At 38.7% G+C, this 17,616-nt stretch overlaps 1 protein-coding gene across 5 annotated transcripts in view; it reads left to right on the forward strand.

Moving 5' to 3' along the window:
- The window catches only part of CDKL5 (cyclin dependent kinase like 5), a 212,059-nt gene that overhangs the window by 186,502 nt on the left and 7,941 nt on the right, over positions 1-17,616 (forward strand). For 4 of the 5 annotated variants that reach the window (XM_073356552.1, XM_073356542.1, XM_073356532.1 and 1 more), the window contains 6 exons: positions 1,177-1,275; positions 1,518-1,623; positions 2,345-2,468; positions 9,985-10,078; positions 15,874-15,996; positions 17,078-17,197. In XM_073356552.1, coding sequence (XP_073212653.1) covers positions 1,177-1,275; positions 1,518-1,623; positions 2,345-2,468; positions 9,985-10,078; positions 15,874-15,996; positions 17,078-17,197 — 666 coding nt within the window. The remainder of the gene's footprint in view (positions 1-1,176; positions 1,276-1,517; positions 1,624-2,344; positions 2,469-9,984; positions 10,079-15,873; positions 15,997-17,077; positions 17,198-17,616) is intronic. The other variant, XM_073356562.1, reaches the window with a different exon arrangement.

Consider the following 17,616-nt stretch of genomic DNA (forward strand, 5'->3'; position numbering starts at 1 on the left):
CCATTGGTTACACTTGGGTCATGTTATCAAATATTCTTCACAACCATAACAGCCAGAGACTTCTTTTTTTTTTTAAATGAAAGCTAAGATTCTGGTGTAATCACGTAACTCCAGAACCTGGGACCCTAGGCATAAGCCTCTAGTGCCTCTGCCTTAATCCATTCCTGGTGACTGACCTCCATTACTGTGAGGCTGATTGACATGCAACACCAGTAGTCATCTGCTCACTCCTTCTTCCCAGCAAGTTGTCACATAGCCTCAAGAAAAGCCATGTACAGAGTGGGGTGGCAGCCTTGCTCTATCAAAATCAACCAACCAACATGCCTGTTTGGTGATTGCCTGTATTCGTCTCCAGATTTGTAATCACACCAAAAGCCTTGAAAATCCCGAAGCATTTCTTCCAGTTTAAACACATCTAGTGTGTGCCAATCTGGGTTTGCAATTTTTGCTTATTTTATAAACAGTTTTATGTGACAGATTGAGCAAAACTTTTGTTACTTTTTATGTCCTGCTTTCGACAATTTAAGACTTTAACCTGGTGTCCAGGACTCTGCACAATGCCTCTTCTAAGCAAAATGCAGTGATGTTTTAGTTGCTCTCTAGAACCCACAATGATCAATGAATTCAAAACTAACTATAAGAAACTGACCCATCCCTAGTCAGACATGCCTTTTGGTGGCTTTATGCTTAATTAAAGCACTGGACTGGGACTTGAGAAATCTGGGTTCAGTTCCTGACTCCATCACAGATTTCTTGTGTGATCATAGGCAAGTCACTTACAAATGTCACTTAAAATGTTATTCTAGAAAGCCCTGCAAGCATCTGATTAACTTTAGTCATGTGGTTAAGTCCCAATGAAGTCAAAGTACACGCATAAGGACTTTCCTAAATAGACCTGGACTTTAAAATGTTTTCCTGAATCAGGTTCTCTTTATCTCATTTTACTATCTATAGAACAGAAATAACAGTACTTTCTTCCACTTTTTATCATGTTTATTTAGATTGTAAGCTCTTTGGGGCAGGAACTGTTGCTTATTGTTTTTATGTACAGTGCCTAGCACAATGGGGCCTCTAGGCACTACCATAAAATACATAATAAGTGCTAATGATATTATAATGCACATATCATAAATCACATGCTTTTCCTATTTGCTTTTTTTAATTTGCTTTTGACAGAGTGACCAGATCCCACCAGAGATGAATCTAACAAGACCTGCAGTTAAAGATTCTTCCAGAGATATTACAACTTCATTTCATTCACGGCAAAAGTCTGAGGTCTGAGTCACTTTCAAATCCATAATATTATGCCTTTGGGGCAAATATTTTTTTTAATGCCAGCTTTGTCTTTTTATAAACAAAATCCAATAGTAATTGGTTGCATAGTGTTGGGTTTCATTATAGCAGCGGTTCATAAAACAAAAGATAAACTGTGGCTGGATTTTATGCTGTGACATGTCATAGAAGAAGAGTACAAGTGTCATCCTTTGTTTTTAACAGATGTTTGTTCTTTGGCTTAGGGTGGAACGTATCATGATCCACACCCAGAGGATGGAGCCTCTAGTAAAGAAAATAGACTTCTGTATAATGACCCTATTCCCAGAAGAGTTGGCAGCTTTTACAGAGGTAATTTTGCAATGTGCCTTAAACAATTAACCAATTTTTAACATACAGTGGACTCATAGCACTAAGAAAGATATTCTGAGCTATGCAAGAATAAGTAAAAGAGTGACTGGAAAAAAAAAACACCAAGCTAGTACTAAGTCTGTAGATTCCTTCTGGTTTATTCCTTTTACTACAGTGCATATCTACAAAGTATTTTTTGCAAATACTAACTTTTGCTGATTCACAAGGCATACATAGTATAATACTTTGCAGAACACAAGACAATTTGCTTATGTGGGGATTGGGGAAAAAATAAACTCAATGAAATTAAGGAGTTTATCAGGGTTTATATACCATTCTAATCACCAAAGTATCTGATCACATTTAGCAATATACAACACACAAGGACATATTTAATGAACTGTCTTTGTGTTCAGAAAAATTTCTTTCCCAGTCTGTATATGCATATGGTATCGTGTCCATTTTAACTGATGGGAGTGTTCTATAATACAAAATCTTAATTATTAAAGACCGGGTGATGCATTGCAACGGTATAGTAGCCTTTCATCTCTAGAGACCTAGATTCAAATCTGTTCTTTGATTTACTAAAGGACAAAATCCATTCTTTAAATGAAGCACATTTATATACATCGGTCTTCAGTAGCCATCTAGAGACCTATTTGAAGGTCATTGGAGCCAGCAAGCTGTTCTGATGAATTCTGCTTATTGGTATTTCTTGCAGTGCCATCTCCACGTCCAGAGGGTACATTCCTTGAAACCAGTGTGTCAAACAGAGGCAGTGCACTGCCAGCAGACAGCAGCACTGTGACAAACCACTCAAAAAGACAAACTACCTTTGACCCGTGGTGAGTTGTTGTTTACACAGACGTACACAGGGTAATATGGCAAGCGAGACCGCTAAAGAGCGGCCTCAATTAGACTTCTTTCAAAAGGAGTCGTTACTGTGATCCCCTTGCTGCCTGTAGTTGTGGTTCTGGCATGCAGACATCCCTTGCATGTTCTCTTTGCCCACACTGAAATAATACTGCATGATTTCTGCCCCTTTTGGATCCTCAGGGAGCATCTCATGAAGTTATTCCAGCAAACGCATTTTAAAAAAATATATAAATGTTAATATATTTGTGTATTTTTCTCTGAATTTTCCATTACCCAACATATGTCATCTGTGATTGAAGATAAGAGGGAGTGTGTGTATGTAGTGTGGCATACAAGGCCATTAGCCCCATTTGTGGATTCCAGAATCAGCAAGTGGCAGACGAATGGAAAAGTCCAAAATGCATGTCTTCATGTATAATTTAGGACTGTATTTATGAAGAATATAGTCATTGTTCTACATGTGGTGATTGCTCATACACCACAGAACTATGGATCCTTGCTATTGAGAGGACAGGACAAACCTTCTCTGTTAGCGCTGTACATTGTTTTTAAAAGATTAGAGAAACTTTTAGAGGAAAATTGTATACTCAGTTACCTTTCTTAGGTATGTTATGTGCCAGATTTCTGTATTCCTACTAATAAACATAATCTAACTCCATCATATAACAGAGGAATTAATTCCTCTGTAGTTGCACCAATAACTTAACAGCCCTGAAATAAAAGGAAAAAACATAATTTGATGATTGACAATTATTTAGCCCTTAAAATCTTGTCATTCTACCGTTTTGTACAAATACAATAATTTACATCAAATATAAATAAGTATTACTCTTAGAAAGGATTGTGACTTATCTTTACATGATTAAAAATGGTGTTGGTTCTCACTAGTGAGCTAACTGGCCTTCAAACTCCATTACATCTTTTGCAAGATTTTAGTAAGATCTTTAATTGTATTAACTATGCAGTGGCTACAAAGGAAAATGTAGTGTTATATAATGGACGAACTCCAAAGTACCGGCACACGTGGTTCTGTGTGAGAAGTCCTAGCAATGGTTTAATGATATTGCAAAATTGTTCTCTGCTGTAAGTGCAACTTAATCACATTCTTCACTAATGTAGAGTCTGTGTTTCTCTACTTTATAGCTTTTTGTGGGGGAAATTCTGTAATTGCATGTAAAAATGTTAATAACTCTATTTTAATGGAACATCACTCTGATTACATCATTTTATGATGAACTAAATATTTAATGTTCTAATGGCATACATAATAGTTATGTGAAAACTCATCTCAAGTTATGAATGAATGTGTAATCCTCCTGAACTTCCTACTACTCTAAGATATTGCTTCTCACTCATCTTATTGCTCTTTGTTACCTCTTTCTGATGTCAAAGATTTAGTGAATTTTTAGGCTGAACTGCCACAGATGTTCCCTTGTCCATGTATGCATTTGTCCACCCTAGTTTCACTGTCCTGCATCTTTAAAATTAAAGACATTATACTGCTGAACTTGTCTATTGTCATTAGGATTTACTCTTAAATGACTTAAATTATCTCTGCACTTAGGTAACCTGATTTAAACAAAAACATGTTTTTCATCCTATCGGGAACTTTTCTATTTATTAGACTGACTTTATATTCCTCTAAATTCTTGGGTTTTTCTGTTTCCTTCTCCACTTATGAGAGTAGATATTTTGCCCTCTTTCTCTTAATTCTCATGGAACTAATGCAATGACAGTAATAGCTTGGCCTCGAGCCAGATATATATATTACCTGCCTGCACTGTGAGGTTACCTGCATAGCTCTACCAATGTACCCCAGTCTTGACCTGAATTATCCGTACTACTACTACAGCTCTCTTCACTACAGGCTATAATTTGTGTTGAATTATGCAACGGTATGTTGGAAGTCTCTGAAATGGCCACATATTAGACATCTGGGGGCTTGTAGGGAGCTTCAGTTAGTGAGATCCCTTATGTAGGAGTGAATGTTTTTCTGTGCCCTGATGACAAATGGCTGGTCACATCTTCTTTATTACATGCGACCTTTCTGCAAAAATGAATACATACTTTTCTTACCGTCACTTCGAAGAATTCCTAACTGTGGGCTGAAGTTTTACCAACTTGACATTTGAAGAGTGTCATAGGCTTATAGACATCTACCATGAGTTTTTAAGACCAGAGTTTCTTTACACTTCTGGAATTTGACTAGAATATTGCAAGGAGCTGCAGATTTATAATTTCAGTGGAGCTACACTCATTTACTTGAGCTGAAGATCTGGCTCTTTATCAACTCTGCATAGCTTGATCTTGTTCACATCACCTGATAATATATATATTTCTCTTTCATATTTCCTGCATAAATCTTTCATATGCATCAAGTAAGCCCTATTTTCACCTACTATATTTGCCTTTTTTCTTTTCATCTACTCCCTGGTGTCTGAGCCCTCACACTTGTGCCTACAGTCCTCACTTCTCATCCTAATTGTCAATATTTCATGTCTTCATCTTCCTCAGTCATTCATGGTTTTGTTTGCTAATCTTTTCCTTGGGCATTATCAATAGTGCACAATTCACATATTTAAATTCGGGTAAATACTGATCTTTGAACTCTAATCTTTTGGAATGTTGTCATGCCCTATTACACTGCCCATTATAATGGGAAAGAGGAAGCCAGAAGTGCACCTGAGGAGAGAGGAAAAGGACTCTTTATATTATTTACAGTGGCTTTCCAAAATCCTGTAGGCACTGGGATTCTGTCTTGGAAATAAAGCTAGTGAAGCATACATGATACCAGTACAGGGAATTCTGATCCAGCCACTTTTAAAAGTTTAACAGTTAATTGCACAAAGTGATGTGATTTCTGTTTTCATAATAAATGATTTACTTATTGAGGCCATGCACTATCATCGTCTTGTTGCATTTCATGTATTTCTTATAGTGACACCTGGTGGTACCACTACGGATAAGACTGTGTGTCTGTTTTTTTACTAGGAAGCCCCTTTTTCAAGTGATTTTAACTTGGCAGTAAACATTTGCTATGTTTTTACCCCATGTGCAAAATCTTTGCCTTAGATCTTGCGGGACAAGGGCATTAATTTAAAAAAGTAAAAAATCCTGCTCTTAAGAGAACTGGTATTGAAAATAGTTTGCTAGTTTCAGATGATGTCTTACCTTCATTTACAGTAACTCAATAACTATTATTCTTCTATTTTTTAAAAAAGTTAACCTAAAAGTCAGTATTTAGCTTTGAGAATTAATTACTGGCCATGTGTGCTAAGCACTTTTCAAAGAAACCTTCATACAAATTTTAAAAATGTTTTTGATTAGGACAAAATCGAACTCTCAGACGTGTGAGAGACAGTGCGTATGTCTACGCTGTGCTGTGAAACCGTGGCAGCGAGTCTCAGAGCTCAGGTCTGCAAGCTCAGGCTCGTGGGGCTGATGCTATGGCACTGATAACAGCTGTGTAGAGGTTTGAGCTGGAGCTCAAGGTTTGAAGCCCAGGGAGGGGGGTGGGTTTCCGAGCCCGAGCTCCAGCCCAAGCCACAACGTCTAAATTGCTGTTAACACCATAGCACAAGTCCCTTGAGCTCAAATCTGTAGACCCGGGCTCTGAGACTCGCTAGTGTGGTTTCTAAAATGCTGTGTAGAAGTACCGTCTGTCTGGAGACGTACCATCAGTATGCATGCAGCAATGCCTCTGGAGCTGTGAACTACTACTGAGCACATTAGCTAGGACCCCAGCCTACTGTGAAAGCTGGATGCTGGCCTGTTTGTACATGCATGCTTGCTGCACCACATCCGCTCCAGCTCAGTGCACCTGCACATGACAGGTGCCCTTACATGTGAGCAGTAGAGTCTGACTCTGCTGTTTACTTTAAATTTTTGTCCCCACATCCATCTCTTCAGTGAAGCCAAAACACACAAGATGACCAGTATTGCCAAACCTAAGCATTCAAAAATCATGAGACAGGCTTCAAATTTATGAAGTTTGTTGCTTTTTTTATTTTTTTTTAATTGGGTTGTTTTTATTTGCCTTTTGGTTTCTGAGCTGTTAGGGTGCCCTCTGGTCACATGATCAGGTTTTTCTCTGCAATCATAAGGGTTAGAAAATTACTTTAAAAAAAAAAAAGCTGTGATTCTCACGTAACTGCTTACTTCCAGGAGCTGGGGTTTTAAGAAAAAACACCAAATATCACAAGGCTTGTCATAAACTTGGAAGAGTTGGCAACACTGAGTGACTATACATCCCACTTTTACCTGGCTAATCCTGTTTTTTCTTATATTGACTAGTGTCTCAATAACTTCTTTTGGATCCTTGAAATGTCCTGGTGTTCATCTCATCAATCAAAATGTTCTATTTTTTTTAATCCATGCAAAGTCTTTGATTTGAGACTTTCTGCTTTAATGCTATCTCTTTGTACCTCCTTATTTTACTCATATCATATAATGAGCATGTGTTTTTTGTATCAACCATTGTTCAAGGCCAAAGCTTGTCAGACAACAACATAAACAATATGAGTTTCAGGAGTTGAGCACCAGTCTAATTCATGCAAAGCCACTCCATTGGCCCCTTAAGCAAGCAGGGATTGGGGAGTGAGAGGGCAGGTACCGACCAGTCTGTTTGTCCATCACTTTCCTACTCTTTATAGAGGAGAAGGAAGTGAAGAATAGAGCTCCACCTCCCTCCAGTCTTCTCTGCTGCTACAGGCAGACATTTTCTGACCTGGATGCAGTGAATCAAGGATGGGAGCCAGAACATAGAACATCTGAATATTTCATTACCCTGAAAAAATGGTGCCAAAAGTGTTTAAGATGATCGCATCTTCAAAATCAAAACCAAATAGACAGTGACTCTTCTTTACATGGGACGTGGAGGCAGAAAAGCCATGCCAGGAAATTCTGCGTTACCCAGTGTGTTATAAGGCCAACCTCTGTGGCAACACAGAAGTGTTTGTATATGGGCCAGTGGAGTGGTATAGATCTGGTCACTGGGATTGCAATTTACATTGGGTCAGTTTTGTTATTTAAATCCCATGTTTTGAGGAATGGCAGGCAGCAAACTGTCCTGTTTTCTCACACCCCAGCTCTCTAATGGTGGTAGATGCACCCTGCATACTACAGGGTGAGGCCGAGGATTCCTCAGCGCAACTTGCTCAGTCCACAGCCTGGTGGCGTGGACTCTGTACTTTTAAGGATTTGGCCTACAAGTTAGGGAAGATGGAACTATTTCAAACCACATACTTTTGTGTCAATAGCTGTGTGTGTTGTCCATGTTAAGTTACCTCTGTGATGGAAGGCATCCATAAAGCTGTCAGTAGTTGTCAGGGTTCCCTCCCCACTCTGAACTCTAGGGTACAGATGTGGGGACCCGCATGAAAGACCCCTTAAGCTTATTTCTACCAGCTTAGGGTAAAACTTCCCCAAGGCACAAACTTTTTGCCCTTGGAGGGTACGCTGCCACCACCAAGTGGTTTAACAAAGAATCAGAGAAAGGACCACTTGGAGTTCCTATTCCCCCAAGCCTTACACCCCCTTTCCTGAGGAGGCTTGAGAATAATATCCTAACCAATTGGTTACAAAGTGATCACAGACCCAAACCCCTGGGTCTTATAAATTGGTTAGTCTCTAAGGTGCCACAAGTACTCCTTTTCTTTTTGCGAATACAGACTAACACGGCTGTTACTCTGAAAAGAGAAATCAGTCAGACTCTTAAAAGAAACAGCACTTTATTAGAAAGAAAAAAGGTAAAAGAAGCACTGCTGTGAAATTAGAATGGAAGATAATCTCACAGGCAGTCAGATTCAAAACATAGAGAATCCCTCTAGGCAAAACCTTAAGTTACAAAAAGACACAAAACAGGAATACACATTTCCTCCAGCACAGAGACTTTCACAAGCCAAAAACAAAAGAAAATCTAACGCATTTTCTAGCTAGATTACTTACTAACTCTATAGGAGTTGGATTGCTTGCTTTCTTGATCTATCCCCAGGTAGAGGTATCACACAGACAGACAAAGCCTTTCTCTTCCCCCCTCTCCCCCCCTGCCTTCCTCGGCCCTACATTTGAAAATATCTTGTCCCCTTATTGGTCATTTTGGTCAGGTGCCAACCAGGTTACTTGTGCTTCTTAACCCTTTACAGGTAAGAGGATTTTATAGTACTGTATCAGAGCTTCTTAACCTCTTCCCTTTATATTTATGACAGTAGTTTACTCTTGGATTTCTTCCAGGCTGCATTAAATGGGTGAATAGTTAGAAGACAGCCTTTCTGCAGTTTTGCTATATTACCAAATGCAAAAGGCTGGATGGAGTGGAAATCCTTAGTAATTTGATGTATTTTAAATTTGTATAAGAATCTAGTCATTAAATACTATACTAATGACTTTTCATGGAAGCTAACTATAGCTTTGTAATTTTCTAATGAAAAGCATATTGCTGAAATCTAGAAGGAGCATTCTAGAGAGGAGGGTTTAGTGTAGATGTTTGGTCTAGAATCACAAATTATGCAAATGTCCACTTCTCCTTTCTTCCTACACATCACAAACTGATCCCACCTCCTCCCCAAAAAAAGAAAAAAAATCTTATTCAGCAAATTCAATTTGTGACAGCCTTTAGACACCTCATACATTTGTATTTGGATTCCCATCTGACTTTGCTTTTATATAGTAAATATATAATGTCCAGAAATTGAGTTTAACTTCTGATATAATGAACATACTTTGAGCATGGGATATGTCCTAGCCTTTTCATCCATATGAAAAATAAAATTTGTAGTTGTTTTCCTTACATTTAAAGTAATCTGTTGCTGATCAGCTCTGGATCAGAGTTTTTGGGAGCCTGAAATTTAAAATTCAGTCCTAGCCACAGAAATTTGGAGTTATTGCAGTCTTCACTTGCCAGCAGTGTCCCATGATCCAGAGAGAGACCCATCCATAAGAAAGGTTTAAGAGGAGCTGTAGAAGTGAACAACAATGGATCTCCATAGCTTCCGGGATGATAAATTTGGAGCCATGTCAGCAAAGCTCAAGAATTTTTGTAGACAATCTTTTGTTTGTCTCCTGATCGTTACAGCTCTTGTGACCCTCAAACAAGTGATGGGTGAATTAGAACTGATTTTATCTGATATAGTTGTTTGTATATTTGCTCAGATATTACTTTTTTTTTGTAATATCTTCTCTGTGATGTTTTTAGTTTGAATATAAAATCCCAATTGAAAAATTAGACAAACTAAAGTACCCCAGAGTACCTCCTTGGATGTTTTTAGTTAACCATTTTAACCTAACAATGTGTCCTTAGATAAAACATTCTTAATTAAATGGAAAGCTATTAGTTTTATGTTAATCCTTGTGCCATAAAGTAATAAAATATTTTTAATATCTTTGGTTTAAAAATATCTGCATTCTTTAACCTGAAATCCAAAGATGATCTATGATGACATAACATCCAAAGATTTTTCTCTGACAATATATTTTTTTCATGTTTAGGAAAAGTCCTGAAAATCAGTCGGAGCAACTCAAGGAGAAGGAGAAACAAGGTTTTTTCAGGGCAATAAAAAAGAAAAAGAAGAAATCTCAAACTGTAAGTATACCCAGTAGTTTATAAAATAGTGTATATTTTCCATTGTTTTGGAGCTGCCACCATAAAATGAGCTAGACCATTGCTGTATTGTTATATTATGTGTGGGTATACCTGTGTACATCTGTTAGCTTTTTAACTTGTGGAAGTAGTCTTCTTTTCCTGTTCAGGATTTACCTATTTGCCTATTCAAATGTTTACTTGCTAAGAAGCTATACTTTCTACATTTATTTGCTTGCATCCAGGACCCTTGGAATTCTGTTACATTTCAGGTCGGGTTGCCAGGGTCTGGTTTTCAACTGGAATGCCTGGTCGAAAAGGGACCCTGGTGGCTCTGGTCAGCATTGCTGACTGGGCCGCTAAAAGTCCAGTTGGCAGCACAGCAGGGCTAAGGCAGGCTTCCTGCCTGCTCTGGCTCCGTATGGCTCCCAGAAACAGCAGGCATGTCCCTCCAGCTCCTAGGCACAGGGTCTCCACACACTGCCCCTGCCCTGAGCCCCGACTCCATAGCTCCCATTCGCCAGGAGCCACTCTGCTGCTGTTTTGGCAAAACTATAGGCAGTATCAGATGCTGGAAGATGTCTGTCTTCAGACTTAGGCAGATAAGATTGCCCTACACCCAACTACACCTAGAAGGTTTTCTTCACGTCTGCATGGACTGTAAATATGTAGGCTGCCTCACTCATGAGATCAAGCTTTACTACTCATCAGTAGTTAGTTAGCTGCAGCATTTAAGATCCCTGAAATGTTTCTGTGACAGAATCATCAGCTGGCTGCAAAGCCATATTGGAATAATGATCTTATACTGTTTACATACTGTACACTAAGATCCGGATCCAAAGTCCATTGGAAAGACTCCTATTTACGTAATTGAACTCAGGATCAGGCCCTAAAATTGGGTAAATGTTAAAAATTAGGTCAGTGTGCTTCACAAAACAGCCTATACTACTGACTGGTAAAATGTATGTGAACAGAAGTTCAGTAATATAGAGTGATTGAATTGTTGTTTGCTGCAAACTTTTTTGTTTGTGACTTCAAGTAAAAAAAACATTGACAAATAAAGAACAACTTTAATGTTGCCAAATTTTAAGATGGAAAAGTCTAGGGAGATTGGGATGAGAATACTTATTAGTAAACAAAGATTATGGAAAACAGCACACTTTTTCGTCTAGTAAATAAAAAAGAAGGAAAGAAGCATGTTACTCATAATGGCTATACTTGACTTTCAAGGCATTGGTGTTTGGAGAGAGTATCATTATTGGAGTATTTGTAAACTGTTTGTTTGTATTAAATTGGTAGGGTCAGATTCTAATCTCAGATACATGATCATTCACACCATGCATCTAGAAGTATCTTCTGCTATGTTGGTTTGAGAGGGAGGATGGTTTCACTGCTAAGGCAGTGGACTTGGGATTTGAGCTTGATTCCAAGCTCTGGAGAGACCTGCAGTTTGACTGTAGCAAGTCATTAATTTCTCTGTGCCTCAGTTTGCCTTCTTAGGAATTGGGAGAGTATATTTCCCTACCTCACAGGGACATGGGGACAATAAATATTTTAATGATCAGATACTGGAGCTACAATCATGATAGAAAAGTCTATAAATAAAAACAAATGGCAAGTGTTTTGTGGATCTATTGTGATACACGCTAGGGAGCTGAGATTAGAAACTGTCCTTTAATAGTGTCACAACTTGCAACATATCAATCTTCTGTCAGCTTCAGTGTTACTTATAGGCCTGATCTAACTCCTCAAAAAGAAATGGAAAGACTCCTGCTGACTTCAGTGGGAGTTAGAGCAGGTCCTATACAGAAGCAGAGGTCTCACCTTTTTTAAATCAGATCTTTACTCTCATAACACTCCTCAGATCCTTTCCAGAGCCAAGGATTCCAAATGTATATCTGACAGAACTGAGTTTACTCTGTGTTTTGGGAAAGTTGGGAGAGAGGAGATTAATCTGGTTGGTAGCCACAGCTACAGTAATTTTATGTCAGAGTATTTTTCATCACAACCTCTGTCTATCTCTCTGGTGTTTTGGCTACAAAATCAGCAGCGTGATGCATAAATAAACCTTTTGAACTGGGCTAACGAAATACAAACACTCTGGGTCTGATTTTTCTCTCATGCACATCAGTATTTATACTTGTTTAACACTATTGCCTTCAGTGGAATCATCCTGGTTTACACTGTGAATGACTGGAGAAACAGGCCTGTTGTCGTCATCACACAAAATGGGCCAGAGTTCTAGATGATATCATGTGGGAGAAAGGGAAGCTGCCATGATTTTAGCAGCAATATATCAGCTGACACCACATAATTTCTACATTGAACTCTGGCTCAGCAGATCGCTACTCTTGATAGCGCACTCCTCGGAGAAAGTAAGTGACCTTGGGGCTGTGTGCAGCATACACTTCTTAGGATCATGGTTCAAATTTATATAAGGGACTTCTCCCACAAATGCCCTCAGTTCCTTTCCTACCATCATAGTTGCAGGTTTCCAAACATGTATTTGATTAATTTATATTGTGGTATCAGTCCACTGTCTCTTTTATCTGTTTATCTAGTTTATATGTTAGCTGTAGGTTGAAGACAAAAATTAAAAGTATTTAATCCCCCTTTTTATAAATGAATGTTAGTATTGATGAAGGCTAGTTAGATTTGTGCTGATGTGTGTTTCCAAGCTATTTGTACATGCTATTTCATGGGTATGGAAATATTCATGTCTGTTCTGTTGCCCAGCTAAAAGTTGATCTGTTGCATGACAGACCCAGGTAAAATATTTAGATCTAAAAAGTGTGATTATGTGGTAGTAAAATGTTCGTGACAGATGAGCACGCTGGATACAAGTGGTGGTTAGTGAGAAGGGTATTTCCTAAAGAGATGCTGAATTTGCACAGGTTCTACGCTACTCTGGTTCAACCTGTCAAGGAAGTAGTGTCTCTATCTCATGTTGATAGAGACCTTGAAAACCTAGCATATAAACACTGAGTCAACCTTTTCCAGACCAAGACCTGTGCAGGAGTTCACACAGTGTGCATTAGATGGCACTGCACATAAAGCATTCAAAAAATCAAGCCCTTTGATCTAAGAGCACCAAAAAAGTCAATATACAAGGGTCTACAAGTCTTATACAGAGTGCTTACTTCTGCTGTTCTCCATTCTTAATAAGAAGTGGCACAGATTAGGAGCCAGAGTCTGATAAGAACCATAAAACCTGATCTGGGGACCTAATGACTCCAACTGGGTCTTTGGATCCGACAGGTAAGCACTGAGGCTACATCAGTCCCTGTATCAGTAGCCTTCACCTCTTGGCATTGTTGGCTCCCTTATATCTGTGTACTCAATCTGTTCTGATAGTGAACTGAAAGAGGCAGTGGCTGTGTGCCACTCTGTTTGTTTAAGGCAGTGGGAAATCATCTAAGGGTACGTCTACACTACCCGCTGGATCGGTGGGTAGTGATAGATCTATCAGGGATCAATTTATGGTGTCTAGTGTAGACACGATAAATCGATCCCCGATTTGCTCTGCCGTCGACTCCTCTACTGCACTGCAGCAAGCGGCAGCAGTCGACCCCGCGCCATGAGGCCACGAGGTAAGTCAACCTAAGATACATCGACTTCAGCTACACTATTCTTGTAGCTGAAGTTGCGTATATTAGGTCGATTCTCTCCCCCCCTCAGTGTAGACCAGGCCTCAGAATATGAGCAGACCAGGATTTCTTCCAATTCCTGCTTCTGTATCTCTAACAGGACTGCTCATAGAGATTATCTCAGGTTATGTGTGGACAGTACTCAGTGTGAGGTGTTCCTGTTTCGTTTAGATACAGTTCCTTGAATTTTCACCAAATACCAGGCAGTTGAGGCAGCCCACCTAAAGCATCAGGATGTTCTATTTACTCCTATCTGGATGACTAGCTTCTCAAGGCCCAATCTCCTCTTCTCTGCATATTATCTTCTTCCTACTCTGAGCAGCTAGGGGTTGGGATAAACTAGAAGGCTACCTTCATTTCCATGCAGAGATTGGCTTCTGTAGCAGAAACTCTTAACAACGCAGTGTTAGCTGCTTTTCTACCACAAGAAAAATTCATTGACATTCAAATACACGTTGCTCATAGGGATACAGCCTCGTGGCAAATCAAGTCGTTTCTGAGATTCTTAGGTCTCATGTACTCTGGCAAGTACATAAATTCACATGTCTACTTCAGAATAAACCAATTACAGCCAAATGCAGATCAGGGCTTTGAAGCCTCATTTGAGGCACTACAAATTGTAGTCTGAGAAATCTGTCTGCAAGCAGTGCCTCTGTGAGCTGACAGTGCTTCAGGACACACTCTGGCCTGCTGGGCACTACCGGACTTTGTGTCTTTTGGTAAGTTTCATTTTGCCAAAGATCTCCTGTCCTAATCCTGACCCTTTCTCCTGCAGAGAGTTGTTCCTGATAATTGTTCTCCCAAGAGTAGTGTTTTCCAGAGGCAATTCTTGAAGGAGTAAGGAAGGTTAATTGCCTATTACTGGAGTTCTCACAAAGATAGTGTCTCTGCAGAGCCATTCCCACCCACTCTCCTTTCTCTTTTGCTTGGAATCCTTCCTGATGTAGCATAAAGGAACTGAGGATAATTAAAGCCTCCGTGGCTCCTCTCATAATCTATAATCAAACATTTTGATCCACATGAGGGGTTGTGTGCACTCTCAACAGTCGCTGCTTTCCACATGGACCCAGATCTTGTAGCATTATGGCACATACTCCATGGTGTGGCTCTGAAGAAGCAATGTACTCGAAGAAAGCCAGTTATATTTGAGCACCCTGCATGGTGATCATTTGTTTTCGTCAAAATTTGCTGAGTTACAAATAGTGTGAATCTTCAGACCATAAGATTTTAAAGGCGCTAAGCCAGCTAATGAATCTTTTGTCCTTTATTTATACAATTTCTAGCTAGAAACTAGAAGCTGAGCTGTTTTAAAAACCTTGAATTTCACCAATATGCCTGTCTTTCTGTTAATTAATGTTATACAGTCTAAAATACTACACTGTCAAGTTTTCCTTTATAGGCAAAATAATACTGCACATATTTTACAGATTTCCATTGAGAGGGAAGGGTATCCCATTTGTGATTTTTGACCGTGGATATTGTTGTTTGTTTACTTGCACCCAGTGTCATGACGTCTGGTTGTATTCTCATATATTAAGAAACAAAATGTCAGCCAGTAATCATGCAACTGTAAATACATTTTTAAAGGTGTTTTATTCAAACCTGTATCTGAGGTCCCAAACTCTTTTCAGCCAAATTAGAAATACTAATGCTTTTGTTTATTTTTAAAATAGTTAAAACATATTACTATTATTAATTGTACATCTGGAAAATAAATATTACATACAGTTTCACAGAAGATGCAAACTTCTCTAGTAATATTTCTGCTAGTAAAATATCATTGCCACAATTATGGGATTGAACCACAGTCCACTGAAGTTAATGAGAGTCTTAAAATGATTGATTTCTGTTGATTGGAATAAGATTTGGATCAGGCTCTGTAGATCCTGTGAAGGATCAGTCTGAACATAGACACACATTCATTATTATTTGCAAATTCTTTACATATATAAAGGTTTAGTGATACCTGGGATTCCTTTCGTAGGCATCCTTTTCTTCAGAATAGCAGTCAATTTGAACTTGTCCAGAAAGTATAGGATCTGTTAGTTATTGTTAATATTTAAAAGTACCATTTATGCATGAATATGCCAAGGACAGATCGTGTCATTGAAGCCCTATTTATGCATTTAGTTTTTATATCTTATATTGCAGATAGAATCAACCAACGGGGAGAATCCAAGCATCAAGAAATCCCTCTTTCCTCTTTTTAATTCAAAGAATTATTTAAAGCATAGTTCTTCTTTGAAAAAGCTTCCTGTAGTCACTCTACCCATGGTATTAATTTTTAAGTACAGTAGCACTGAAAAATGCTCCAGTAAACTTGTTTTACTGACTACAGCAGCATGTATTATATTTTCATGGGGTCACATTTTCTTTAAGCCAGTTAAGTATCTTGGACCAGTTCCATGAATTCAAATACAATCAGCAGTCCTATCAGAGTACGTCTAATAAAAAGGATTCATAATTGAGTAGTCGAAGATATACTCAAAATATAATATATCCAGTTGCTAAGAGAGGGAGAGCCTGGGACTAAGACTAAAGAAGGCAAATTCTCCTGAAATCAGTTACACTGTAAAACAGTGACTTTTCCCTTTTGTTTGACCAGTAAACATAAACTTCAAAATAATTTGGTTTATAAATTGTATTTATATTTTGTTTGCAGATTGTTCTCTTATGTCCAAATTTAATCAATCAACTATTGTAAGTGCAGGCTCATTAAAAGATCAATTTTTATTAGCTTGTGCTGCGGCTGGATTTTTCTTTGTTCTAATTGTTACTGGTGACCTTTTTTTAATGAGATCAAATGGTGGTGGTTTTGTTTTTGTCTGTTATTCCATGGAATTGTGGTATGAGGTAAATCCCCTATATATTAAAAAGCTTTACATATTCTTCATCAACTTTTACAGACACACAAATACGTTGAACTTGAGAATAGGGTCCCCCTGCATTTGTAGCAGCAAGACTTAGCAATATACCCAGTTAAATACAGTTTTGATCTGTTTTCATCCAGGACAAAATTTGGCTTTACAGAACTGGCCCATGGTCTTAACTGCAATATGGAATGCTATTGAAATGAGGATAAGGCACTGCAGGTCTTTTTATAGGCTTTTTAAAATGCTCTCTCTTCCAGCAACTAACAGCATGGGAATGCTTTTAAGGGTTGAGGTTGTAACAAATCTGCATGATAGCCACAAATATTATCCTTTTAATATGCGGGAAAATATTGAGAGGACAGTGCAATTCAGCTGCAGTAGTGGGCTTCACCTGCTTTGTATAATTAACTAGGAGTGGGGGATGATTCCTACACCTTTTCTTAAGGACCTACTGAAATCCCCTGCTTACTATTATGTTGCAGATGCCCAGCAGTGATGGTCAGGATCTTTTGGCATTACAAAAAGCCATTCACTCTTCCAATCTCCAGAGCAGCAGGCAGAAGGATTGGCATCCTGAGAAGATGACAGAAATCCAGACTCACGTAAGTGACATTTTCTGTTCCGTTCAACCTCTGACTGTGGTGTCTTGACAGGCTTTTTCTGCAGTGGACAGAAAAATTGCATTTCCCATTATTCTCCACTCACTTCTCAGTCATGTGGCTACCATTCTGCATAATTGTTTGAGAAGTAAGAGACATGAGACAGGGAGAAGAACAGTGTATTACAATCTATACAGTACATATCACCTGCTGGAAGGACCTCACAAATCTTCTTCCTTTCCCCTTCCCAAGCCTTGGATTCGGGGCAATACCGATAGGACTATAGCAGTGGCAAAAATTACCTATAAATCCAGAATGGAAGCCATAATAGTCCCTGTGTCCACCTTTGAGGCTGCAAAAGCTTTGGTTATGTTTTTGCATTAGAGACGCTCTCAAACAAAACCGGAATATTTGGCCTTGTC

Source organism: Lepidochelys kempii, chromosome 1 (genome assembly GCF_965140265.1).
Source record: "Lepidochelys kempii isolate rLepKem1 chromosome 1, rLepKem1.hap2, whole genome shotgun sequence".
Lineage (NCBI taxonomy): Eukaryota > Metazoa > Chordata > Testudines > Cheloniidae > Lepidochelys > Lepidochelys kempii.